General features: G+C 41.9%; 1 protein-coding gene across 3 annotated transcripts; it reads right to left on the reverse strand.

Annotated features, from left to right (window-relative positions):
* Nucleotides 1-1,751: 1,751 nt before the first annotated feature.
* On the reverse strand, nt 1,752-27,510 carry LOC134631869 (transient receptor potential cation channel subfamily M member 1-like). 3 transcript variants are annotated; one of them, XM_063480427.1, is made up of 28 exons: nt 27,313-27,510; nt 20,897-20,973; nt 19,560-19,752; nt 19,255-19,468; nt 19,020-19,144; nt 18,729-18,900; nt 17,927-18,101; nt 17,508-17,631; nt 14,130-14,202; nt 13,679-13,779; nt 13,329-13,493; nt 13,053-13,187; nt 11,573-11,623; nt 11,147-11,287; nt 10,965-10,994; nt 10,595-10,887; nt 10,191-10,419; nt 9,821-9,949; nt 9,604-9,750; nt 9,183-9,311; nt 8,115-8,366; nt 7,630-7,804; nt 7,210-7,230; nt 6,526-6,670; nt 5,058-5,263; nt 4,669-4,801; nt 4,024-4,400; nt 1,752-3,935 (listed from the first exon to the last, which is right to left on the reverse strand). In XM_063480427.1, exons 1-28 carry the CDS (start codon nt 27,394-27,396, stop codon nt 3,346-3,348), a joined length of 4,686 nt encoding a protein of 1,561 aa, XP_063336497.1. In that variant the 5' UTR covers nt 27,397-27,510; the 3' UTR covers nt 1,752-3,345. The 3 variants fall into 3 exon arrangements, with proteins under 3 accessions (XP_063336497.1, XP_063336504.1, XP_063336514.1); XM_063480434.1 differs by lacking the exons at nt 1,752-3,935; nt 4,024-4,400; nt 4,669-4,801; ... (1 more) ...; nt 6,526-6,670; nt 7,210-7,230 and having other exon boundaries at nt 7,704-7,804; nt 8,188-8,366; nt 27,313-27,508; XM_063480444.1 differs by lacking the exons at nt 1,752-3,935; nt 4,024-4,400; nt 4,669-4,801; ... (15 more) ...; nt 13,679-13,779; nt 14,130-14,202 and adding an exon at nt 17,257-17,370 and having other exon boundaries at nt 27,313-27,497.

A 27,510-nucleotide genomic window follows, 5' to 3' on the forward strand; every position in this document is an offset into this window, starting at 1 on the left:
TCAGGACGTCTGTTATGTTCATGCCATGTTTCCGAGGTTTCACACTTCCAGGTTTTTAAGTATTCTCGCCAGGTTCCATGTTTAGGTTTTTCATGTTTACTTTCAGCTTCTTAGACCCTTATGTAAAATCAAGCCTCGGTGTCATATTTGACAGCTCGATGTCACTCGAGCAGCATTCAGCAGCTGGTCCGAAACTGTTTTTATCATTTAAGGAATATTTCAAAACTCAGACTAACGGTGTCAAAGCCTGAACTTGAGATGATTATACATGTTTTTATTTCTTCCCGTTTAGATTACTGTAACGGTCTTTTTACTTGTTTGCACAAATCAGCCTTAAATCGTCTTCAGACTGTGCAGAGTGCTGAAGCACGTCTCTTAACCGGCACCAAGAGAAGATCTCATACTACTCCAGTTTTAGCCTCCCCTCACTGGCTGCCTGTAAGTTTTAGGGTTCATTTTAAAATTTTAGTTCTAACCTTTAGGGCCCTACATGGTCAAGCTCCCAAATATTTATCTGACCTGCTGAAACCGCATTCATCTTCTCGAGCTTTAAGGTCAGAGACTGCTGGTGGTACCACGCACTCGTTTTAAAACTCGTGGTGAGCGGGCCTTTCATGTAGTGGCATCACCGTTGTGGAATTCTCTTCCACCATCTCTACGCTGCACGGACTCCATTGATTCTTTAAAAAAAAAAAATAGCTGAAGACATTTTTATTTAGAAAAGCATTTGATTAATATCTTGTTTTTGTTTTACATTGCTGTTTTAGTTACTGTTACATTGTTTTATATTTCCATTTCTTGTGTTGTAAAGCACTTTATGATTTTTATCTGTGAAAAGCGTTTCCCCAGTTTAGGTTTTTTAGTGTCATATTGATTTTGACTAGCTGTTTGTTTTGTACCTTTTTATCAGCCACAATTTCAGTGAAAATTAACTTTGTCCTCTATTCTCCACTCCACACAGTCTGCGCTGGCAGACTGTGACAGGTCTCAGTGTAACCCTGGATAAGTGTAGCTCGAATCAGACACTTTGTTTGGATGTGCTGTAAAGTGCATGGTATTTACACAGAACGTTGGACAAGAAACATTATGTAGCACACAATATGCTATAAAACATGGAAGTCTGCTGCGTCTTTAAGAAAAGGTCATATGACTATTAAATGGACAAGCATTTATGTATCACTTTTGTAGGTTTACTGACCACTCAATGCATTAGACTACACGTCTGACCAAGCATAACAACATATTCATATAGTGCTATATTCAATATGCTTTCTATACCCGTCAGCCAATATGGAATCACCAGTTAACCTAATATAAAGCATTTCTGTAAGTTCAGTAAGGAAGATCTGTAATCAATCATCTGACTACTTTCCTGGGTGTTAGCCTATTTTTTCTGTTCTTTACATCACTACCTCTTTCTCACGCTGTCAGCCTCAGTACTGTCATCATTAATCTAGTCAAATCATGTTCTTCTTGCCCACCTTCTTTGAGCCACTCTGCCTCCAATTCACGTAGTTTAAATCTGTGCTCTCCATCTGCAGGGGAGGGGTGGAGCTGTGCGTTTAGGGTGTGATGTCAGGTGAGGCTGGCTCACAAACCTGACCCCAATCATCTGATCATGTCTCACCACTTGAGTATGTCGCCGGGACCTGAAGAGAGAACTGCGTGTGGTGTGAAGCTGAAGGAGGGCAGCTTGAAAGCTCCTGCAGAAAGCGATTGAAATTTAAAAACAAACACCCAATGTGTAACGCTGTGTGAATAGGTCCTTTATTATCACATTCTCCTTTTTACACTCGTGCAACCCACCCTCCTTCCCATCTCCACCAGACAATCGCCTCAATCAGTCAGACCTCAGTCTTCATCTTCACCCCCGCCAGCATCTAGACTCAGGGGGTCATGTCCTAAATCCTATCACTGCTGCGATTCCTTCATGCCATGATGGGTCATAGGAGTCGAATCACCAGATACATTAATTTCTCCTTCTCAATGAATCAAATTCTTACAAGTGATCTCGCCTTATTGAAATGCATATATGTATAATATGCTGGAGGAAATCCGTGCAGGCACAGAGAAAACTCAGATCTGATGTTCAAACCAGAACTCTTCTTCCTGTGAGGTGACAGGGCTAACCACTGCACCACTGTGCCACCCACAGGACATAATGTATATGTCATGCGGGTGACAACAGGAAAAGGTTTAGAATGTTCAGCATTTGTAAGGTTGATAAAATTGCCATATAAAGCTGCTCATTCCACTCTTTCAGCAGTGCCTGTGGTGATCATGAAACATGAAGCAGTCTCCAGTCCAGAGCAGTACTGGGATAGAAGAAATGCTTTGACACAAAGTTCAAACTAAAACATTTTCTTAAATTGTTCATTACTCAGTGAGAGGTGTTTAGGGATTAAATTAAACAATGTTACAAAACAGGTAAGATTCTTATGATAATGAAGGCAAACGATAAAAAGTGAAAATTTCAGGTCTACAGCAAGATTTTATGTTAATTAATCTTATTATTCTAGACAGTTTGTTATTTATTTTACTGCAGATTTAATGAAGCACTTTAGTGCATAGCAAGACACGTGGCTTCTGTATGAAACAAAAAATCAGTCAGGTTTCGTTGTGTTGTGGCTTCAGTCCTGCACAGTTGCTATAAACTAACAAAGTAGAAGATTTCGCTGTGCTGCTGAGTTTAAAGACTTGCTGCAAATATGTTTTTAATGCAGACACAAAGAAAAGCACATGGATAGCACTTGATGATCGTCTGATCATTGAGCTTCTCATTGAGGTAAGACTGTAACGTGTTTCCCTTAAAGTATGAGTTGCCTACGTGATATATGTTGTTGTGAACTTGTACTATGTGAATAAAACTGAATTTATTTCAAGGAAACTGTTGTAGTTTATAAAATATGATCAATACTACTTTTTATTTTTAAAACTCTTGTATTATACAAGGAATGTTCATTGACTAACGACATGTCAGTCACAAGCCCGTAGCCAATGAGCATGCGATCTCTTCAGTTTTCTTTTCTTGTGCTGCTGTTTGTCAAGATCGTGACAGAGAAAACGATCAGTTAGATTAAAGATACTATGTTTGTTGTAACTGGTTACATTTACTTTTTCTTCTGGAATGTAACGAACAAAATGCAGGAGCTTTGTGTTGGGCAGGAGGGGGCGGGGGTGGGCTCCAGCTTCAGGTTTAGCAGTTATTCCAGAATTATTATTGATTCAGGAATACTGAAGCATTATGTTTGCTTTATTCATCTCCTGTGAGTTCAGAGCAGGGTTCAGTCCTTCAGGATAAACGGTTGTCTGAAGAGTTTTTGGACCTGGTCCTTCCCCGTGTCCTCATGGCCCCCCACTGAACGCTGAAACCAGATCTTTGACACTGCTGGCTGTACGTGGTGTTTCTTCATCCTCCTTCTTCTTCCTCATCTTTCTTGGGTTGGCATTGAGACTCTTGGAGCGCAGGGTTGGATACATCTGGTCCTCCCCTACCAGCAGCTCCTCCTCCTCCTCTGCATTATTATTCTGACCCTCCTGTTCATGGCTTTGCAGCTTGGTCTCATCTAGTTCCTCTTTGGATTCCTTGCTGGTCAACTCAGTGGCCCAATTCTGGTCCTGCTGGCCGGGGCTATAGATGATGTTGCTGACATACTTCTTGTTGGAGGATGGAGAGCTGCTGAGGGTTGGAGAGGATAAATACTGTGTGACCTTTGACCTCTCCAGAGGGAAGGACACAGCCGCCTCCAGTCGGCCCTTCTCTATGGGTTTATCTTTGTTAGTGTCAGCCGAGTCACGTTGAGGTGAAATGGAGCAGGTCTTGGGGGATTTGATGTCTGGGTCACAGGGAGAGATCAGGATGTCCACGTTTGAAAGAGACTGAGTGTCCTTAAGTCCTTGTACCTCCAGAGCTGAGCAGAACTCTTTCAATTCACCTAAAAAGAGAAGTTCAAACAGAGGATAACCGTTTACCTTCATTCTTCTGATATAATGCGTCCAATAAAGACTCATCTCTGGTCCTACCTGTTTTGGTTCTTCCCTCGCTGTTCCCAGCTTGCCTCTCTGGACTCTGCTGGACCCTCTTGTCATTTCCCTCCATGTCTCCGAAAACCGACGTCCTGTCGTCGTGCTCCAGCTGGTATCTGTACAGACTGTACCCGTCAGCGCTGTTGATGCTGCCTTGGCGCAGCAGAGTGCCCGGCTCACACACGGACGATCCTCTAGAGTGCGTGCGGACGAGCTCAGCTCGGTCGACGCCCGCCAGCTTCTCCAGAGCATTCATCATTCGGTTAGAGAACTCCTCCAGCTGAGCCAGGCGGAGGTCGACCGTCTGCAGGGATGCCTTCATCGAGTGTTCCCTTTCATTTACCTCCTCCAGACGCATGAACATGTTCTCCACCCTGAACACATGACATGAGTACTCAGGGCTGCGATGGCAACATTTCCAATTGCAGAGCAAGTTGTAAGTTATGCTGTCTCACTTAAGTTTCAGTTGTTGGGTAAATCATTACATTTTATAAATGAATAAATTGCTATAATTGTTTTGGGGTTTTTTTTTTTTCACATTTAACAGCATTTTAAGTATGCTTTATTCAGTTCTTAACGTATGTATTTTTGATTCTGGCAGTTTTGGTCCTCCACAGATTGCACGCTCATATGAACACGAACCTTTCAGATGTGACTCTTATTCGCTCGTTGTTAGACGACTGCTTCTCATCGTCCTTCTCTCTGAAGTATTCCTCCACACACTGTTCCTCAAACTCATGCAGACTCTTCAGCTCATCTGCATTCAACACCAGCTCTGAGGGAACACAGCATTTTAAACTCGGCACACAAACACATGTGACTGCAATGTGTGCCTCAGACTGGTAGGGGTGGTTCTGATAGCTCGAGAAATACCAGGATTATGCTGTATTCATACTGAGCCTTTAACCTACTTTAGCTTCTGTTAGTGATGTGCTTAAACATATTACATATTTAGATATCAGATATCGAAAAAAACTGAACAGGATGCAGACTTTAAGTTCAGGTTCTGATTATGGCGGTCTCTGTCTTACGCAGTCGTCTTTCACGGTCGTCGTACTCTCCACCCTCTGCTCTCCGTCTGCAGTGGCAGCACAGCCTCTTCAGTACGATGTAGATGTGGGGGAAGACGATTAGCGGCGGGGGCAAGATGGGGCGGTCATGGAAGGTCATGATCAGCTGATATCGCTGGAACTTCCACACCTGGTTAGAGATGGACTTCACCTCAAAAAAGGTGTTGCTGTGGAGGAAGTGGAGAAAATCTCTTCATTATCAGTTTATCATTATATAATCAGGTTTTCAAAGTTCAAGGTGAAGTTATCAACTGGAACCGTGAGCTAACTAGAAAATGGTTTCTAGGTATTTTTCCTTCCCACCAGTTAATAGATTATGGTGACTTTTCTACACAGGAAGTGACATTCCCAGCCCTGGCTATTGTTTTCAGTACATCTCTGCTGTACCTCTGTAGAGCAACTGAGGGGACACACTGCAGATCTAAGCATTTTGTCCTGAGATGTCTCCTTGGATAGAAAATTTTCCAACAAAATGATTTCCTCTCAAGGTCTTGATATAGACACAGTATAGCACCAATAACATCAACTTATGTTCCTGCTGCCAGATGGATACTTTGTTTCTATTGACCACACAGCCCTTTGTACCAGAGCAGAGAAGGTTAAACTTTGAAAGAGCAGAGGTCAAACTTCATTTAAAAGCTTTGTTAAACTGGAAGTGTACAAGAGTCTGCTTGGGTCTGAGTGATAAAAAAATTTGTCATCAACGGGGTGAACATGAGGCTCCTTTTGGATGTCAGCATGCTCTACAGTCTGTCGCGACACTAGTGTTAACAAAGAGTTTGAACTATAAGGGCACAAACAGCCTGTTCATCCTCCAGCTCCCAGCAAATAAGTGAGTATAAGGCCGGGATTACACATGCTTGTTGACATGAACAGCTGTGAACTTGGGCAGTCACCACTTGATAATGAACCTCACGTCATTTAACAGACTTTTGTCGACGTACTAAGTATGTAAGTACGGCAAAGTAAACACTGCCATAATCAGCAGCCAAATGGTTTTTAGGACACACGGATCATTCTCAGTATTTTGTCCTCATATTTTTCTGTTTCCCCCAGTTCCCCTTTTTCAACACTGAAACTAAACTCGACTCTTCTTCACTGCATTTAACTTGAAAAATATGACAAGTGTTTTTAAAGTGGGTTTTGTCTGAGTCAGTGTCTGCAACCCCTAATTTCCTTGTCTGCAGTGCAAGTGTCAAAGCTTAATTGGCAGTTGTCTACACCTTACATGGTGTGGATAAGGGCATGCCTGAGGCTGGCTTTGGGGGATGCCAGTTTTTGTGTTTGTGCTCTCTGGGCTGTCATGAGTAGCTCGGGTTACTAACGGATTTAAAATTAAAATGTTGTTTCCTCTTTATGTTGTGACTTTTAAGCCACGATGGAACATATGTTACAGCTCGTGTCTCCAAAGACTGCTCGGTGTACTGACTTGAAGACGGCAATGAGCAGGTTGACCAGAAGGATGTTGGCTACCAGCAGGTAACAAGCCATGATGGCGGGGGTGAGCCAGGCTCCAGGGATGCAAGGAGGAAGCTTCTTCCCATCTTCATCATATAAGTTTTCTCCACAAGGAGCTGAAACCCAAATACACACACACACACACACACACACACACACACACACACACACACACACACACACACACACACACACACACACATAGACTTGCAGCACTCATTAAATCTGACATAAAGAGTAAACTATAACAATGCAAACGACAACATCAAGCAACAGCATTTATGAGCAACTGAGCTTTTATGAGTGTTACCAAAGAAATTTTAAATAGGGTCTGTAACACCCACACTCAGAACTTCCTTGTTTCATAGACAGCACTTATAAAATGGCACAATGCTCATTTTTTGTGGAGGGTAGGTTAGTTATTTCAGCTGCTAAACTCGTTTCAGCCTATTCTGGTTCGATGAGACTGAACCGAAGGGCGTTAAAAGAAAATGAATGAGTTTAAAAGCATAAATTCAACAAATGATGGTTAGTAGATAATACAACTGAGATTTCACAACACTATGAGATTAGCCTTGTATGATCTCAAACGCACAGATGGGCACATTAACATTGACTGTTTGGTTTGAGTGGGTTAGTGCTTTTAGATGCTTACGGTTGATTTCCATCGCGTAAACTGTCCAGGAGCAGCGGAAGGAAAGAAGGAAGAAAAATAATCAGCTGAAAATCCTCACAAAGTGAAGAAGACTTCATGTTGGAACCACTGAAGGAGATAATGTCTAACAAAGGAGAGGATGACAGTCACAGTCACAATGAACACAACAAATCAACTCCAGGGGAAAAAATAAAATTCGTTTGTAGTATCCAAATCATTAATAAAAAGCATAAGTACAGTAAAAGTAAATACAGAGATCAATAAACTCAAGTGAATATATAAATCTGAGCTTGTTTTTGGAGGGAGAGGACAGCAGGGTGTGTGGACTAACTGATAGTTTACAGTGTGGAGGGAGGACGGGGTAAGGACAACATGAGGACAGGGGACTAACAGCTGTCTTACTATGGATTCTAGTCTTACGGTCTATGGAGTCGGCAAACACCTCTCCGTAGATCATCCAGTAGGGCATGTAGAAGATGTTGCGGGCCAAACGCCACGTCGGCTCCTCATCTGGGTGGAGGATGGCCTGCCGAGCTACACCAAAACTCATCAGCACCACCAGCATGATAACCACGAAGTACAACATGTCAATCATCTGGAGACATGTGGGAACACGAGACATTTAACCCAATTAAAGTGGACTCTGTGACAATATCAATATTATACCACATAATCACATATAAACAATAACCTGTGTGCTTTCACTGCTGGTACCCTACATAGATCTGATAATACAGTGTACATGTAGTTGTGTACTGTGAGGTACCAGTACATCAGTCCTTTTAAATGCAAGACTGTGATTTCCTGGTGCCTTTACAAAAGGTTGTGTAACATTGCGTTGGCCTGACTGTAAGTGCGGCTTCCTGAATGAAAACATCAGAAAAAACCCACACCAGGGGTCCTACCATTTTGCCGATCATCATGACATAGGGCCCCAGGTATTTGTTTACTCCGAAGATGTCAAGAACTCGGATGTACCAGAAGATGATGTCGACGCAATAGATGACACGGCCATATCCCATGTAGGGCTCAGGCTCCAGCCGCAGCAGGAACCCAAAGATGAAGACCGAGATAGCCACCAGGTCTGTGATGTTCCAGTAGTCCTCCAACCACACGTTGATCTTCTGCTTCAGCTTCCCAGGCTCGGACATCAGGATCTGACCAAGCAAGTGTTTTCATCCAGGTCAGAAGAAAAGGTCAGAAGTTCATTTTTCAGAGAATGTAAACACGTTACTGTACAACCCGCTCCAACTGTAATGATTTGAAAAGTTTCCTAAAGTATCAATATTCCTAATGTAATTCAGTCTAATGCATTTCTAATGGAACAAAACAATTAAGGATCAAATGTTGTGTTAAAAGTGTAATTCAAGAAGAGACCCTTTAATATGACACAGATCACCTTTCAACCTGTCAACTCAGAGGATAATTTAAGTTGCATTTGGTTACATTTTTTCATGTAGTTTCTTCAGTAAAGTGCAAAATTCTAATTAGGCAAAAATAAAACTTTCTTTTTCTGTTATTAGCTTTTCAGATCTCACCCTGCACTCCGATCAGATTTCATTTTGTCCTCACACCTACTGAGCTCATACTAACTGTTACTGGCTGGGGTTTTTCAGGCACAAATTTTGCTTTGCCTTTAAAATTTTAATGACCTTCATAGCAGAATCCAGAGTTCATATCAAGCTCACACTCAGTCTGAAAATGTAAAAAATAGACTTGTCAGACAAGAGCAGTGTCTGTGTTATATAACACAGTACTGGCATACCAGTATAAATTGCAACTTGGAGCAGCAGAGATAATGTTGTTCTTGCACACCTTCACAGACTGGAAGAGAACCTGATGTGGATCCATTTAACCATACCACCTGGGCCAGTTCTTGTGTAGTTAGGGACTGAAATCTGAATCTGCTGCTGAGTGAGTGTCACAGAAGCAGGCGGGGGTTAACACACAGCCAAGGTGTGTTTGACGTTCACCTGTCTGAATTTCTCCAGGCCCAGAGTGACGATGTAAGAGACGACGATCCACTCTTGCAAAGACGGCCACCGCTCCATCTTCACCAGGATTATGTAGTTATACAACATCAGATACACCAGGTATGAGATCTGGCATGGACAAAAAAACACAAGGATCATAGAATCTAAAAGTAAAAATTCAGCTTCTGGATTTATGAAGGACAGCTAGAATTGGGAACGTTTCAGACTCTTCGACCTCTGAGTCTTGATGTGCCAATTTTTTAAGCACATAACATTGTCTGTTGCAGTTCTGTCAAACACGAAGTTTCAGGGCAAATATTCATAAATGTTCAGTCTTTTTATATCTACCAGATACTTATTTTTATTATCTGAAATGCCCTTTTATATATTTCTTATTTTAAATATTGAAATGTGCACTTGCCGTGTTGAACCAGAACTTGGTGAATGGGGCATTGTAGAACTCATAGATTTTCCTCCCGATAGGAACCCTCTTCCCGTGCTTCTTGTCACTCTCATTTTCTTCTTCATCTCCTTTCTTTGAAGTAGCGTCAACATTAGATGCTGCATCCTAAAACAAAGTCTTAGTTACTCAAACAGCCTAATTTTATGCCGATGTTAACGACATGAGAGTTTTATACCTTGTTTGACTTCTTGTCATCTTTAGTTTTTCCATCATTGCTTCCTTTGGACGAATGATGAGGAGCTTCATCCCCAAGACGAAAATCCAGGAGCAGGATGGCAGGAGGGAAAATAATCCCTAAAATGACCTGGAGACAGGGTGAGGAGGGGACAAAGGTCAAGCTTAACAGAATTATGTTAACGTATAGATTCCGCTCCAGTATTGCTGGGATCCCTCAGGGTTCTATTCTTGGGCCCATTTAATTTAAAAATTATATTTTAACTTGTGAATTTCTGAAAAGCAAACAAACTCTTAACCTTTTCTGTCTATCCAGTTTCTTTATTCTACCTTTGTCCTGAGAAAACCTTGCTGCTGTATTCTGCTGGTACCTTGAGGCTGTTGCTTTTGCCCATCCTCAGACAGCCCATCCACATGTCGGTCAGCAGCATCTGGCTGCAGGTGTGGGCAATGAAGTCTCTGTGTTTGGCAGCTACAGCCAGTTTCAGGCAGGTGGAGTTGCTCCAGTTTTTTAGCTCGTAGGTCAGGAGCTTCATGGCCACCTGCTCATCGTGTTTGTAGGATTGATCCAACAGCTCATAGGCCAGCTGACCAAAGTCCCTGCAAAGAAAAAGGCCAACACCCTCCTTAGGCTGCCTCACAGTGGATACTTTAAAGCTGGAAAACCAGCTTGTGGCTTTAACAAACACAACTGAGAAGGTTTAAAAAATAACAAGGGCCTTAAGAGTATAAACAGAAGCTGAACATGATGTCCAGGATTGTGTGTGGGACTCACTTGGAGTTGTTCTCCAGGTCCTGGTAGATGTCATCCACCAGCTCGCTTTGGGAAGACTCGTGAGCCATGGCCTTGTAGAGCTTGCAGGCTACTAGAGCCTTTGCCATGGCCTCCTCCCCTCGCTGCCACAGGAACAATGCCATCTTTTGGCGCTTCATCAACACCGCCCACACCATCAGTTCATGGAAGGGGTATTGGAACCTGCTGACTTCAGGGTCATCTACATCAATGTCTACTTCCTCCTCCTTTTTCTTGTTCTTCTTTCCTTTCCCCTTTGGACGGGGTTCATCATCCTGCAGAAACCAAGCAGGTCAGCAAGTCTTCCTCTCAGAGCAGATCACCTTTAGTTTTCAGATCTACATGTACATACCTCCATGCCAAGAAGCTTCAGCGCTTTGGGCTGTAAGACACAAGATGAAAATGTGAGTAAATATAAGTATATTGATGCTACAGCAGATGCAAGGTCATTTCTATCAGGAGGGTGAAATGATGTCTAGCAGACTGAGCAGTGGTTGTTCAGTGTGCCATCGCAGCTCCACCAACTTTACTCACTCTTTTGAGGCCATACAGGTTGTTATACAGCGTCCTGAAACTCTTCCTTGTGTACTTGCAGCGGTACGCTCCACCCATCAGGAACTCCAGTACCAGTCCAATATCGATCAGTGTGATCTGGTAATCTGGAGGAAGATTCCCCTGAAACACATGTCATTGGATGATGCATCTTTTGTTCAGTCATTCCTCATATTTTCTTTGATTTGCTAGTTTTCGTTCTGCAGATGCAGTGTAGAAGAGCAGGTTTCCTTCAGTGAACAGGACACTTATACCTCGTTTTTAAAGGCCATGAACATATTTTTCCACTAATGATGTGCAGCTGCGGTTCTGCCCTGGTACCTTCTGGGGACAAGCAGCCTGAGCTCAAAGCATATAGTGCAGTTTAAATATTTCATGAACTCGGTGAATCCAGAGCACAGTACTCACCTTTTTGACATCTCGGACCAAAAAGTGAAGAGTGTTGGCTGGTCCCAGTTTCTGCAGAAACCAACCACAAAACAAGGTGATGCAAATAAAAACAGCGGTGGCTTCTCTGCTTAATACAATTTATACAAATTAACAGATTCACTTAGAGACCAGAGGACGTGATGAGCGGGATGCACGCAGACAGCAGCAGAGAGCTGTTTTGTAATCTGACAATAATGTGGCTAAACCATTGTTTTAAGAGCTTTTATGTCTGTGGATCAGAGCTAGATTAGAGACAGCAGCAGTGATATAACAGAAGAAGGACATTAAGCTGCAGAGCAACGTGTCAGCGAGAGTAAAGTGGTTAGAGCAGAGCTTTTGTTTTGTTAACAGATGTCCAAATTTTATTGAGATCAAACAAGCATGAAGGTATTATATTACAAGGGAAGAGTAACAAATGGTGAAGTACCATGAAAGTGGAGCATTTTCTGCCTGATGTATATGAGCAGTGTCCCTGAGAGAATTAAGATTTTTCAATGCATCATATAAAACCAAAACTTTCTGCTGATTCAAACAGTGCAGTTTAATGTTACTCTCATATTCAACAAACCAGCCCTTCCATCATGTTCATCAGTTCAGTGCTGACATACCATTTATTTGGATTGTGTAGCACCAGTGCTTGCTTGTTCACCAGTCTATTCTGCTTCGGTGCACAGACTTTATCTTTAATGCAGAACTGTGATGGTTGCTCCACATCCCCACTCTACTAAAACCCCCCAATGATTGATAATTAATGATTCCAGTAACCATTTATCATCGTTTCATTTTCAACCAGACCCATTCTGTGTTCTTTGGTTCAAAAACAAGGAAATTTCAAAGTGGCCCAAAACTTGTGAGCGGCACAGTACACAAAAATATATAACTTATAGTGTATTACAGGATCAGGACATGGGCAAGCTTTTTGTCTTTCTATGTAAGTTTAACTTGTTCTATTTTGTCTTTCTGTGGGTTTCTGAGAATTCCCCATTTGAAGCTTTGCATTACTGCATCAATAACAAACAGGCAGACTGGGAAAAACCATTTGAAAGGTGATGTAACATGCACTACCAGCAGGGTGTGCTCAAGCTCCACTGCAGCTCAGTTCAATGCTCTTCCAGCCCCCATTGAGTGAACCTGAGGTTTATGTGTGTGTTACCAGCCTGCTGTGAGCACCAAATAATCAGAGCTCTCACCCTGCTACGTCTAACATCTTAATTCAGGATAATCACACCATAAATCGGTTACCCAGTTTCATTCCCCATCACAAAATGAGTCTGATGCTTTGTACTGGGTTTAAAATGGGTTATTTCTTTCTGCTGCTGATGGATTTTTATGCTGATTTCATTCAAGGTCATTTTTAATTTTTATTTATTATATCATTCTTGCAAAGAGCACTTTTTTCATTGTAAATCAACTATGACTCTGCACACGGGAGGTGTCATGTAGTAGGTCCTCCTCTCACCGTGTTGTACAGCTCCTCCAGACGGGGGATGGTGAGGAAGTGGTGGATGTTGACGCCGTTCTCAATCAGAAGTTTAACAAAGTCGACCCTGTCCAACACCAGAGCGTCCATCATGGCCTGTTCCAATGAGTTCACCTGTCCCACACAAAAACACCATCATTACAATCATCCCCTGCCATCTGCTTCTGGATCACAGATTTGCCTCAATCAGTCACTGAGCGGATGCTGGTGGTGGCTATTCAAGATGATAACATCAGTTTTAGTCCAGTCTCCTACCCAGTTGAGCAGCTCCAGTTTCCGAGGGTCCGTCTCTTCGGGAGGTTCAGGTTTGCTTTTTCCTCCTTTTCCCTTCTTCCCCCGGGGTTTCCCTTTAGCCCCTCCTGCTGATGGTCGCTGGGCTACCGGGCTCTTTGGACGGTCAGAAGGTGAATTTCGCACAGGCTGAAACAGAAAACAAACACAAGTGAGGAATCAATAATCCATACACAGAGAAGTAAAAGACAACTGGGCTGAGGAAGCAGACAAATGGATGACAGAATGCTGATGTCAAAGAAAAAAGTTTCTCTAGAAAGAAAAACAAAGTTTAGAGAGTGACTGATTGATAGCTGTTGTATCTGTGAACTCACAGGCCAGTGGAGTCCATACACAAAGATCTGACTGCGAGCAATGTCCACTCTGTTCCAGGCCAGAGCCAAGCTCAGCTGATCAGACGCAGATGCATTTGTACCTGAAACCAGGAAAAAAACATCTCACCCTCAGTTCCACCCCTACACAGACATGTTTTTGGAATAAATATTAGAAATACGAATGTGTTGCTGTTACATTGACCAATTAAACCATGTGAAATCACCGCGACTCCATATGCTTGAAGAAATTATCTGTATTGCCAGCCACATGTGGCTTTCATGACACCCATTACACCAAATGTCCCAGTTTAAGTGGAGAAAAGCATAATTTGCTTTGATGTACTCAGACCTATTAGAGAAATGATCCTGAACTCTAAAATAGGATGTTACCTAACACAACAGCAATAATATTATTGTGCGTTTCCTTCTTAAAACCCTTTCACACACCAACCTTTGAGCAGAGCTGTGAGGATGGACATCTCAATGTCCTGCTGTCCCTCTGAGCCCATCCTGAAAACTGTAATCTACACAAACAATAAAGAAACAGCACCATGAACGACACAAACTACACCAGACACCCAAAGCTCAGGGCAGGGAACACTTAGTCAAAGCAGACTGAGAACCGGTCCCATTATAGGTCATCTGTCTCAAATCAATGTGCATCTTCTGCTTTGCTGGCTCCAACTTACTTATAAATCTTATGGTGTAAAGCTTGGACACATGTAGACTGATTACTGCTACAATTTAGCTTCATTTATCAAATGTTTTTCAAGATTCTTTGAGTCAACATAAATTAATTTAATGTCAAAAAGAATTGTGCATGCTTTATTTTGCATTTTATTTAGCATCAAATATTAGACAAGAGACCTTAATGTTTTCATAGTTTAAATAGCCAGTTCTCATTCATTCACACAGTGACATTTTTAGCCTTTTTGAGATGTTCATGAAAAGTGGATCAGCTGATCATTTAAAGGATTCAAAAATATCTTTAAAGGATTAAAAATATATGAAGCTAAAATTTCACAGGAATCATCATTTATCTTCAAACTATCTACAATAACATTTTTATGCAAATTGGAGACGGTCAAGCAGGTTGGAAAAATGTGATGATTTGAGATGGAATAAGGCATACGTATTCTGGCAGTCAAAAATCTGTACCTGTTATCTCTGAGCCTCCAAGGATCTATTTCCTTTGATCAGATATAAAAGTTAGCAGTTATTTTTCACATATGCAGATTTGGATGCAGCTCTCCGGCAGAGGTGGTGTCCACCCCTCACGCCACTCAAGGAAATACAGCAACCTGAACACAAATTTCTTGTGACATTTGCCAATAATGTTATTTTGATTTATTTATTTTTAGATGCAGGCTGTATCACATTCAACTTTTATATAAAAAAAAAAACACCCATCTCGCCCCTGCGGGCGGTTTATCCTTCAAGCTCGGGTCCTCTACCAGAGGCCTGGGAGCTTGAGGGTCCTGCGCAGTATCTTAGCTGTTCCCAGGACTGCGCTCTTCTGGACAGAGATCTCCGATGTTGTTCCCGGGATCTGCTGGAGCCACTCGCCTAGCTTGGGAGTCACCGCACCTAGTGCTCCGATTACCACGGGGACCACCGTTACCTTCACCCTCCACATCCTCTCGAGCTCTTCTCTGAGCCCTTGGTATTTCTCCAGCTTCTCGTGTTCCTTCTTCCTGATATTGCTGTCATTATTATATATATATAGATATATATATATATATATATATTCCAGCCTACTCATGAGGAACCCATTTGGTTTTTAAACCCCCTTATCTGGCCATCTCAGCTAGACCATGGAGTGTCACTGAAAATGACATTGAAGGCTTCCCAGTGTGGTAAAATATGAAGGACCCTCAGTAAGTGTCAGTAAAGGATGAATCTCAAGTGAGAATCTGTTGTTTGGACATGTGCGGGAGGTTTTCAGATGCTTTGCACTGCTGTTCCCCCCCCGATCCCATCTGTATTCTGTTGATTCGGTCATTATTGTGCTTATTTACTTAACTGATTTACATTCAAAAGTCAGGTTCTTCTCTGGAAGAGATTAATGGATAATGATATCATCACTGGAAGTCGTAAATCTGAACATAGGCATTTTTTACGTGTGTGACTTACATGAACTTTATTTTCCTCATGTTTCTGACTTCAGGTCATGTCTGCAGACAAACATGTGAACCTGAAGCCAAGCAATTTTAATCTGACAGCAGATCAGTTTAAGTGAATTGATGTTCAGATTTTAAATTTATGGGCAGCCTGCTGCTGCTGCAGCTGTTCTCTGGAAGAAGCAGAGGATTGTGGGATTAAATAAATGGTGGAGGTCACAGAACAATCTCCACTAAGTGCTGCAGTGTCAGTTCAAAGGGAAACCCTTCATTGTGTTAATGTCACAGTGAACAGGTTTGTATAACATGAATTTGTAATCCGCAGAAACGGTGTCCAACCAGTAGTGTAGGTTAGCTTACCACAGTTACGCATGTCAGGTTTAAAAGAACTTAAATCATTTTTAAATTGGAAGGAAAAAAAAAAAAAAAAAAAAAAAACCCAACACACACATACACCAACCAACAAAAAACCCCAAGACGTGTAAAAACCCAACTTACAAAAATGTAAAGCTGTTGGTCTGAACTGCACAGAACTGAGCTTATGTCATTGCAATCTTCAGAAGTGTTCGCTCAGTGCTGCTTCAGAGACTTAAGCCATTGTTCTCCAATTCTTCAGTGGTGTACCGGGCTCGAGGCAACTTTAAACGCGAACTCAAGAGCAGGCAGCAGACCAGAGATATAATCTCCTACCAAACTCTGAAGCGTACCCCCACCCAGGATAACCACCAAATACAAAGAGGAGAGAAGAGAGAGAGAGAGAAAAAAAAAAAACAAAAAAAAACACCCCCCCCCCCCCCCCCCCCCACACACACACACACACACACACACACACACACCCCAAACAAGTGCTTCAATGGAAGGGCAGCACAGCCACCCAGCCGAAACACACTTACTAAAGAGAGTCTGCCCAATACAGTGAACACCTTCACTCTCCCACTTAAAAGTGAAACAAACTCATATTCAGTCTCCACAAAAATGTCCAAACAATCCCGGATGAGGCCCCACTTATGTTACGACCCGGCTCAAAAGCCGCAACATAAGGAGACGAATAGCAGAGTGTAGGTGAGAAGAGGTTTTATTTTAAAATGGAATACCAGGTTGGCTAAAATGGCCGGTACCACCAAGGCAAAAGCAAGTGAGCTCTCCAGAAGCTTGCCTCAGGTATGCTTTTATCCACACCTGACTAGGTGTGGCCAATTAGCACCAGCTGAACACACTGAGCAGATTAGAAGCTGCAGGGGGACGTAACAGTTGGACTGTTCCAGGACATCCTGCCCTACACAGTACAAAAAAATAAAAATGGTGCATAGCCAAGATGAAGGGGGAGGAGGGGAAAAAAAAAAAATAAAAAAAAAAAAATAAAAACCACAACACACCACACATCACACTGGCACAGACTGTTTAATTTTGAGGAAAGCTGATGTGTTTCAGCGTGAACTCAAATCACAGTTTGACATTCGGTTGTCTTTAGTAGGTCTGCAGCACATTCATGCACTCCTGAACCGCTCAGATCCAGGCAGGGATTATTTTGCCTCCAACAGTAACACAGCTGAGTGTATGAAAGCAGCAGTGCTGGTTTGTGATAAATGACAGAGACGAGATGGGTTGGGGATGGAGATCAGGTTTATTAATGAACTGATGAGGACATACATGACAGACAAATGCAGTTACGAAAAAAACCTTAATATTTCAATTTGCCCCCAACCTACCAGAGCTCTCTTCTTCATGCACTCCATCACCATGAGGAAGATCTGCTGAGCCTGGCTGCGGCTGTAGTTGAAAGTCTTCTGGATGGTGACCAGCAGCTGGTCTTTGACACTCTCACTAACCAACCTGTGCAGGAGAAACATCCAGGTAGCCACATTAACATTAAACTGAGGAAAGCGAAAGGGATATAAGGATAAAGTATTCCCATATTAAAACTGGAATACTATGAGTGTCTCACATGATCTGATAAATTGAATTCTTAGTAATTGTGTATTTTAGAAGCAAATATGATTTTCTACATGAAGTTAAATAGCCAGACTACAATCTGTCGATGACAATCCTCAGTGATTGTATCAATACCATAACTGCCACCGGGTGTGATGATCTAGTTAAGCCTGGCTTTTACACTCGTTCAGCTCACCCATCTTCCTCACAGTATCTGTGAGCAAACGAAAGGATGTCTGAAGCTCGACCACTGCCATCACAGACCACCACTGGGACAGGGGGTTCCTCCTTCAAGCTCTCCAGTGTGATTGAGATAACATTTGGACCACCTTCTACGATGAGACAAACCACTGGGACCCCCTGACCAAGACCTGAAACCACCATACACAAAATGTAAAAATACACCAAACAAGTTCTAAGGCTAACTTCTATCAGCATCTGCAATTCAAAATAATGACCTTTAGCATTCAATGATTAGCTTCACTTGCACCAATTTGGTTTTCCTTTTCTGGAGTGTCACTCATTCACACAGTGCTGTGCAGCTTTAGCATTGCTGAGCCACCCACCAGAAAACTGCTCTCTCATGTATGATCTTCCACCTTTATGCAGGACCACTTACCCAAACCCAGCTCCCCTTTCATTCTGGAACTGCTTTCTAGCCATGCATTGTGCTCAAACTAAAAATGATTTGTTAAAGACAACATTTCTGCCACAAGTAGTAGTGTGAAACAGCCTGCCTCACTTAGACTTACGTGACTCAATACAGTTAAGGTTAGATAGAAAAAAAAAAAAAAAAAAAAGTCTTGAGTTTCTGGTCATTTATGGTGGCCTCATGAAGTGAGAGGTGACAGCTGAGCTCCCCTTTGCTGTCCCTGCCTTACAGACAGCTCCAGGCATAGGATGACAAAGGGAAACCCACAGGTCACACAGATTGATGGACTGATAAGCTTCAGACTCACACTAAAAGCAATTGTGGGTAGATCACATGTTTGACTCACGTGTGTTGATTTTCTGCAGAGAGATATGCTTCTCCAGCTGCCGGCGGAGGCGAACCTCAGCGCCGTACTTTCCACACGTCCCGTTATCAGCAAGGATGAAGTGGGAGTGACTGCTGTTCAGGACTGACAGCTTGCTGAGTGGGTTGGACATTGTCTGATAAGGCCGGGTCACCTAAAACATGAAACCCCATGTTTCACCTAAGTGAGGAACAAGATATTCTGCTGCCAGGTGTTTTACTACATAAATATCTGCAAACACTGTCGGCTTAGACTCAGTCTGGTTTGTCTTACATCTCTCCCAATCAGGTCTTCTTTGTTCTCCACAATCCCCCATGGTGCAATCCCAATAGCACAAACTTTCCCTCTGGACTTTGAAGAATGGTCTTTCAGAGCATCGCCAACATGGCGGATAACTCCTGGGGGTGGGGGGGTGGGGGGAGAGTCATGATATACAAAATGACTCTTTTTGATGTCAAAGAACAGGAATGGCATCAAGTCATCTTTGCATAAAGAATGAAGGCTGTACCTGTACTGACTCCTCCAGTGAAGATCCAGGCTCCAGTGGTGACAGCAGCTTTGATCAGCCCTTTACCAAAGACCTGCTTCAGCTTGGGAGGCAGGTCAAAGTTCTGGAGGCCTCCATGAACAGAGATGAGTAGCGTGGGAAGCTCCAGCTGCCAGTCCTTCACCATCAGGTGGAGCAGGGAATCTGGTTTGGAGTCAAAGGAGACCCTGATGTACTGCAGGAGAGGGACAGGAGGAGGAAGGGGTGTCAGTGCTAGAACGCTACAGAAGCAGTCAAACTGGCGTGTCACTTATTAGGCACACTACCATGGCCTTGTTGACATGTCCTCCTCCCTGAAACTCCAGCACCCCATAGGCATCAGTGGGGGAGACCTGGGTGTGTTTGAGGGCACTCCATCTCTCCGTAGATTGGACTTCCAGCTGGACCAGTGGGGCCCCGTCCTCTTTGGTCCCCAGAGGGATGGCAGTGTGCTGTGCCACCAGCTGACCACAGCTGCACCTGAACAAAAACAGAGCATTACAAACAGGTTACAGGCACTGATGTTCATTTACCGCCTCATTGTGTAAGATAGCTGTTGCACTGAGCAGAGGGGGAAGCTATCATTTCCACTTTAATCGTTTTTGCTTATATAGGATATCAACTCTGCAGACAGGCTTTCATTAAATTGCAGGAACTGAGTGTTTTATGCAACATTACCGCCAATAAAATTACTGAACCTGAAGTTAAACACTAACAGTACAGATTCTCCAAGAATTCCTCATAGCAGCAGAACTCATGTTATAAACTAGTGGTCAACTCATTTTTAACCATCAAGCTCATCTCATTTGTCATTTAACAGACATGAGGTCATATGACTAAAGCACATAATCAACAGCGAGTGACTAGTCACATTACACTGATCAAATGAAGCGATCAGTGTAGACTACAGAGAAGCAGCTAATAAAGACACAGAAAGAAACCAGTCACTGGAAAGCTTTTTGGCTCCTCTGGAACTTGAGTTGCTTGTAACAAAAACAAATTAAAAAGCTCCACTCATGGGCTCAAGTACGACACAAGTACAACACTCAGGCAGACGGGAGCTATTCCAGAAAACCAGCCTTAATTTACATTACACTCAAAAACCCTAACACCAACAAGCACAAACTCAGAGCCAAGAACCCACAGAGCTTAAGGTGAAAGATTGGTCTGTTTATACAGATGAGCTCATCAGGGAAGTGGAGACAGCTTGGGGAAAAGGGACACAGGTGACGACAATAAGGACAATCATTAAGGATTAGCTCAAAGACACAAAAGAAACAATAAAGGAAAAAGGAAATAAACTAAACACAAAGGCAAGAAAACAGAGGCTGGAACAACAGACCAAAACACAAAAAATACAAAGACCTAACTCAATTATCAAACTCCAAAAATGAAAATGAGGGTTAAAAAATATAAAAAAGAAAAGAAATAACACAACAAACCCCAGAGCCTAGGAAGCTGTAATTATAGCTGCATGAGGAGGAGGAGGAACAGCTGATAAAGATCACTTGAAAGTGACTGAACGCACCTCGTCTCCTCGTTCATAATCATTCTGTCCAGTGAGAGAAATTAAAAAGAAGAGAAAATTCTCTTTCTGAGGTCCTGCACTCGATTGTGTCGTTACCTGCTGGGGTCTTTGCTGGGAATGATCTGGATACATTCCCTCTTCTGGAAGGTTCTGTCGATCCAAGCTCTCTGGATCTGAAAATATGTGATTACGAAGAAACATGAGGATGATTCTGCTTCTCCTTCTTCACAGTAACAAAGTAACAGGTTAACTGTCATCAAGAAAAACATGAAACCGAATGTCCGAGAAACACCTGCTTCCTTTCATCTTCAAAGGAACTTTAATTATTAATTTATCAAATTGATTTATTCTGCTTTTTCTGCTGTTAATAATAAATAAATAAATATTTGGTGGTGTATTTTATGTTGTTGGGGCCCCCTAAGGTGGATATTGTTGATTAAATATGTCTCACATCAACACGATTACAAGATAAACTTAGTCATGGATCAGAGTAAGTTTTTATAATAAAAACAAAAACTTTATTCCGTCACTAATATAGCAAACTATTATAAACAGGAAGTCAGCTGAGCGTGTCGGTGCTCTCTGGGCTGTGGTTCATTCTTGTTCCTGTGTTCAGCTGCAGAATGACTCAAATGAAACACCAAATTGCTCATGTCTGAATATATCTGGCTAATTTCTGGGAGAGTGGAGCTTTCCATTTCTTTATGCACCCAATCCTCTTACCCTCCGTCCTAATCCTGGAGCTGCACAGAAAAACACACGGAACTCCCCTTTAAAGCTCTATTTCCTGTGTGTGTTTAAATCCAAACATCACTAATGACTGTTTGTTATTGTGTGTCTGCACTTTGTAAAATTCCTGCACTCTGGATGATGGAGGATTAACGTCCGAACGGCACATGAGCCTCAGCGTTATTGTCTATTTCACGTGAGCGATAACCCTCCACCATCATCATCATCATCATTATCTTTCCCTCCCCATCCTCCTGGCAGCTGAGGAAGAAGAGGAAGAGAATCAGGTAAATTCAGTGATTCATCAGGCAGCAAATGTTCCGTAAAGAAGGAAACAAGCGTCACTGTTTCTGGGTTTAACTTTAAATGAAAGAAAGACGTGTCAGAGAAAATACTTCAGATGTGAAGAAGTCACAAATAAAGGGCATGATTTTCACATCAGGATGTGTGTGAGAATTCAAATGTAGCCCTCAGTACAAATCCGTCTGATATCCAGTAAGGCCAGCATTAGAAATTAGAAAACAACTTTCTAATGTGTGCTGCTTTATGTATGCTTGAGCCAGGCAGTGCCCACACCTGCAGCAAACTGAGTGTTTCCAGTAGTAAAAATGCTTCTCAGAGAGCTCCATGTGGGAAAAGATGACTTTGTTCCCAGTCGGATTCTCCCCAAATTGTCCAGAGTTTCCTGTGTGACAACAGCTAGAGGGAGAAATGGTTAAATGAAAGTGGGTGAGCCATTACCTCTAGCTAGGATTCTGCAGTTGTTTCAGCCTGCAGAATAAAAACCCAGGAACGGAACCAATCCCAAAAAGTTCTATCTGTTCATTTGGACGTAACGTTTTCAGTGGGAGAAACATTTCCTCACTTATCCAAGTGATTTCTTCAGTGTCAGCTGACTGCAGGTTTCCACAACCTTATAAACAGTACCTTTGCACAATGACTGAAGCTAGCACCACTGATTAACGATGGACTGCAACTGATGTGTGACAACTGTCTGATTTTGTTTTTTCAAACCCAGAAAGCAGCTCGAAATCATCCGGCAGCAATGAAGGATGTCAACCTCAAGAATAGCCAAATTTTATGGTGGACAAAATCTTGCTTCTTGTTCATTTCTCTTCAGTTTTTTCAGTGTCTTGAGGTCGTAAACACATTGACAGGGATAAACCTAAAAAAGTACCTTTTAGACATTTTTTAAAATTAATCTTTTGAACAGATGAAATAGATTTGTTGTAGATTCGCTCTATTTTTATCCACTTTATGAATATCATTCTTACACAATCTTTCAGAAACCAACAAACCTCTCAGATGCTTCATGTTCGGATCGGGCGAAGAAGAGTCAGAAGTCTGTGTGGACACCAGCAGCAGCCTGCACGTCTACTCCAACGTCCAAACATCTCACTCAGTACTGAACCTGAAGTGAACTGCAGACCCAGCATCTCTGTGAGCTCCCACTGGCTTTGTTAAGACCCCGTGATGATTTCCAGCTCTGCGAGGACCCTGTGAGGACTGGGTCTGGGTGCAGCTCAGCAGATAAGAAAGGAGTTGACTTTATGCAGCTGAGCAAGTTCATGTGACAAGCATGTGAGGCAGCAGGGCTCTTTGTTCGACCTGGTCTCATGACTCCAGGCCGAGGTAATCCTTCTGGGAGTCTCATGACCCATCAAGCTTCAACACAAGAGCATTTTCATGAGCTGCTGGAAGCAGACTCAGTAAATCTGCTTTTAAAAATCCCCCAAAAACATAACCGTCCAAAACCTCCCAAACCCTGATCCTCCATGTGCTCAGCTTTAAACTGAAACCTGTTGAACCTGCTCCCCCTCAAGATTTCGGTTTGTCTTCAGGGAAACTGAGTCCATCTTCTTTGGTTTGAATCGTTTTGCTTCTTTACTCCAGTTTTTACATTTGGTTGCTTTTCCACCGCATCTCAGAGAGGAATTCTGTACTCTTTCCTTCACTACAGTCACCTCCACACAGGAGTTTAGAAATGCAGTGCCCACTTTAATTCAGGAAGGCCTCACCTGTGGACCAACTAGACTTTCTAACATTTTATTATGGCAAGTTTTTCCCATTTTTAGCCTTTAGAAAAGCACCGCTGATATAACTGCCTCTGGATTCTGGGAAACACTCGTGAAAACAAAGTCTGCCTGCACAACAGACCGAACACACATTCAGTCCATATGACAGTTTATGTGCCGGAGCAGATTCATTCAGATACTTTTCCCCGGTTGTTCCATGTTATGCTTTTTCATTTTTCATTTTTGTGTTGATTCCTTTATTAGAGATTTTACAAAAGCTAATTAAGCACAATTTAATTAAAGTTTAAAGTCACCCCGATATTTTTCTTCTGACCCCCCCGAGGGTCTGAAGTCCCAGAATGGGACTCACTGCACTGAGCTACCTGACTGCATATAAAAAAGGATCAATAATAGGCACTGAATAAGAAGTCTGAATATATCAGATATAGTTTTTAAAATTGATTTGCTGAGACAAAACCATACGTTTTAAATGCTTATCAGTGAGAAATAACAACTTATGAAAAGCAATCAGCAAACAGCACAACAACACATTTATCGTCTTTCCTACATCTATTGGGTGCCTCAATAACAAAATACAAATTCATCCTAAAGTCATACATGACCCCTGCAAATCGATCAGAACATGTACTTTTACTTCTGATACTCTAAGTAATACTGATGGACTTCTTCACAGGGATTTTTATTGCAGTACTTATACTTGAAAATTTAGTGGAGTATTTGTACTGTGCTTCTGTGCAATAATATTCTGCTAAAGTACTTTTAAAGTGAATAAAATAAAATCAAGGAGTGTTTTTTCTCAACGAAAACAGAGCGATTAAAGAAAAAAGGAAGGACTCGGCAACAATGCACAGGGTGTGTGAGTGAGGCCTGGAGATTTGGATTATCAGGGGTTTAAATGAGATTAATGCTGTTCAGAGGAACTACTTGTTTGCATAATGAGCTGTTGTATTATGCTCTGTTTTATTTCATTCAGAGACAGGAAGTGGACCGCAGCTCTGAACCAATCAGAGAATAACAAGGTGGGAATAAACAGCAAATCTCTTGGGTCAGCACAACAGCAGCACAATGCACTGATGGGGAGGAATCAGCAAAAATCAAACATTTATTCTCTTTGTTTTTGGACAGATTTAGTGCATGTCACGTATGTAGGACCAAAACCAGTTGGGGTTGTACAACAATCCGCGGTGGTCTCTAGTTTGCACTTGTGTTTCCATGTGAACTGGAGCCCATTTTAATTTATTTATGTAAATATTGTATGAAAACATATTACAAATATATGCTGATGATAATTCTTTCAACGGTGAAAGCAATATTTAGGAAACTGATACACCCGTGCCAGAAGCAAATGTGTAAAGTTCTTCTTTTGGACTTGCATCAACACTTAACTGAGTTTCCTGAGGCTCATCAGGGCAGTTGTTGCACAATCTTTCTGACAGACACACAAACAGCAACAAAAATATTACTGTAATATCTGAAAAAGTAGCATTAAAAAGCTAAAATAAAAACCTCAATGAATAAATGCTGGAAGAATTTAAAAAGAAAAGAAAAATCAAGCATTTGTGCCAACAAAACAAACAAACAAAACAAAAAACCCTGCAGTTCCCACGATCGCCACAGGCTTCCGTTTTTTAAAATGTCCAGCTTTACAGCAGAAATTTAAAAAATAATGTTTACAGCCTGCGATGTGAAACAGTTTTTGGTTCTCTTTATATAATACCTACTTTGTACGGAGTATTTCAGTTGCATTAAGGCTCAAAATTGGCATTATTAAGTCTGAGGTGGATGCTTATAAAGGTGGTTTTAGCTGAAATGTTTAACTGGTTACCACTAATTTGATTTACTGAATTGGGTCACATGCAGGTTTACTATGATGATGCCTTTTGAAAGTTTTCATACAATTATGAATCCATTTTATTAATTTTATCAAACTCATTTTATATATGAGTATAATCTGTGATAAATATCACAGATTAATGTGCAGTTAATTGTATTAATAGAGAATCCAAAAATTATTTGCTCCAGTTTGGGAGAAGGATATTCTAGGATTTTTTTCTAATTTAATTCTTATTTTGTTCTATGAATAAATGTTCTTTCTGCCTTTCTAGCACTTTATCTTATAAAAGGTTTTGTGCAATCCTTTTCTTCCTATAGGAAAAGTGTCTGTCTTAGTTTTTATAAACAAGTATAACCCTCGATGACATTCAGTCAGTTTAATTTGTTCCTTTTCTTCAAAACTTCTAAAAAACTTTTCATAATATGAAACTTTTTTTCCCATTTTTGTCATTTATCAAATTAACGGGAAACTGATTAACTGAGGAGATACAGGTGAAGCCTGCTTCTGACAGAAAGGATCTGGTTTGAGTGTTAAGACGAACGTGTTACTCATCTGTGCGACGTTGGCGTCTCTGTTTTATTCATTGTGTGTTGTTCGCACTTTAATGTGTCTGATTTCACAGTCACATGTTTTCCAGGGAAAATAAACAGCTGATTGTGTTCATTGAGCAAAATCACATGAAGCCAATGAACCGTGAAGTGAGCGGGCCACATGATCTGAGGAGGAAGAGGAGGGGAGAAGGGCATGAGTAGGTCACATGGTCTGAGAGAAGGTGCTGCCGTTTCCTCCCCGAACCTAAAAACAAAAATCTGATTTCTTTTTTTTGTTCAGATATTTGTCTTTTTGTCTTTTAATGCTACTAAAAGTGAAGTTGCAGTAGCACTTTATTTAAACCAGTTTAACTGTCCTCTAACTGACCTCCAAACCCAGCTGCCTGTTCTGACCCCCGGGGGGGCTTTGCACTGTTGCAACCCTCGGTCATAAAAGAGCGCAAAGAGTGATTTCTGTGTTCATGCTGTTGCTGATTGGCTGTCTCCCTGTGGATTCAGTGTCTGCAGATAATTTTCTGTGGAGTTTTTCAAACATTTTTAGCTGTCTCAGAACAAAACCTCAGAGTCGGATGAAGGCGGCGATGATGATGATGATCAGAACAAAGATAAAGACAACAAATAAGAAAAAGTAAGACTGAAAGAAAAATGATTAAATCAGCATAATGGCACCAGTGAGAGAAAACCACAAACCACAAACAAGGACCAAACCAGCACGAGGAGGCCTTCAGATATTCAGTGAGTGTTTTCAGAACTTCAAATGAGTTTGAGAAAGTTTGCTGAAAAACACTGACACCAAAAAAATTCCAGAAAAAAAATCAAACACCTGATCTGATCAAACAGGCTTCACTGTTTGATCAGATTTCATCTTAACATCTTAACTGAGAGACCAGGAAACGTTTCTCCGAGAGCTCACTTTGGTTCACACCCACCGGCTAATTTTAACTTACACTCAAAACATCTGTAGGAGGCAGCATTATGCTAGACAATCTCAAGGGGAATGATTGCAGGATATTCAAGTTCTGAGAGTTAAGGTAAGTCTGAGGTGCAGGGGTGGAGCCAAATAGTGGCCAGGTGGGTCCAGTGACAGAACAGAAGTCTTGCAGCATGCATGCATCCTATAGAAGGCTGTGCATGCATACAGGTGATGTTACCTGCAGTGACTACTAAAGAGCTTTTTCTCTTAATTCCTGTTTAACCACCTGCTTTTATTGCAGTTATCGATGAGCCTCTTTAACAGTTCAAAAAGAGGAACTATAGATAACATTTCAGGTACTTTTTGACCATTTGATGCTGTAAGTAATGATCTCATCCTGGCCACCGCAGTAAATATTGCCACCTTCCCAGGTGAGTTTTCCATCCTACCTTCTGTGATGCAGAGGATGCGCTGCGTTTTATGGATGAGCGTTTGAAAGATCCATCAGTTCCTCTCCTCCCTCTGCTGTCCATGTTGGTAAAGTTTAGCTTTCCTCCACCTTCATCGTCCCATCTCCCCTTCTGTACGCGTGTCCTCTGTCTCTTCTCTGTCTCCCGTGTCCTCCTGTGGTCGTCGCAATCCCGTCC

This window comes from Pelmatolapia mariae, linkage group LG1 (genome assembly GCF_036321145.2).
Source record: "Pelmatolapia mariae isolate MD_Pm_ZW linkage group LG1, Pm_UMD_F_2, whole genome shotgun sequence".
Lineage (NCBI taxonomy): Eukaryota > Metazoa > Chordata > Actinopteri > Cichliformes > Cichlidae > Pelmatolapia > Pelmatolapia mariae.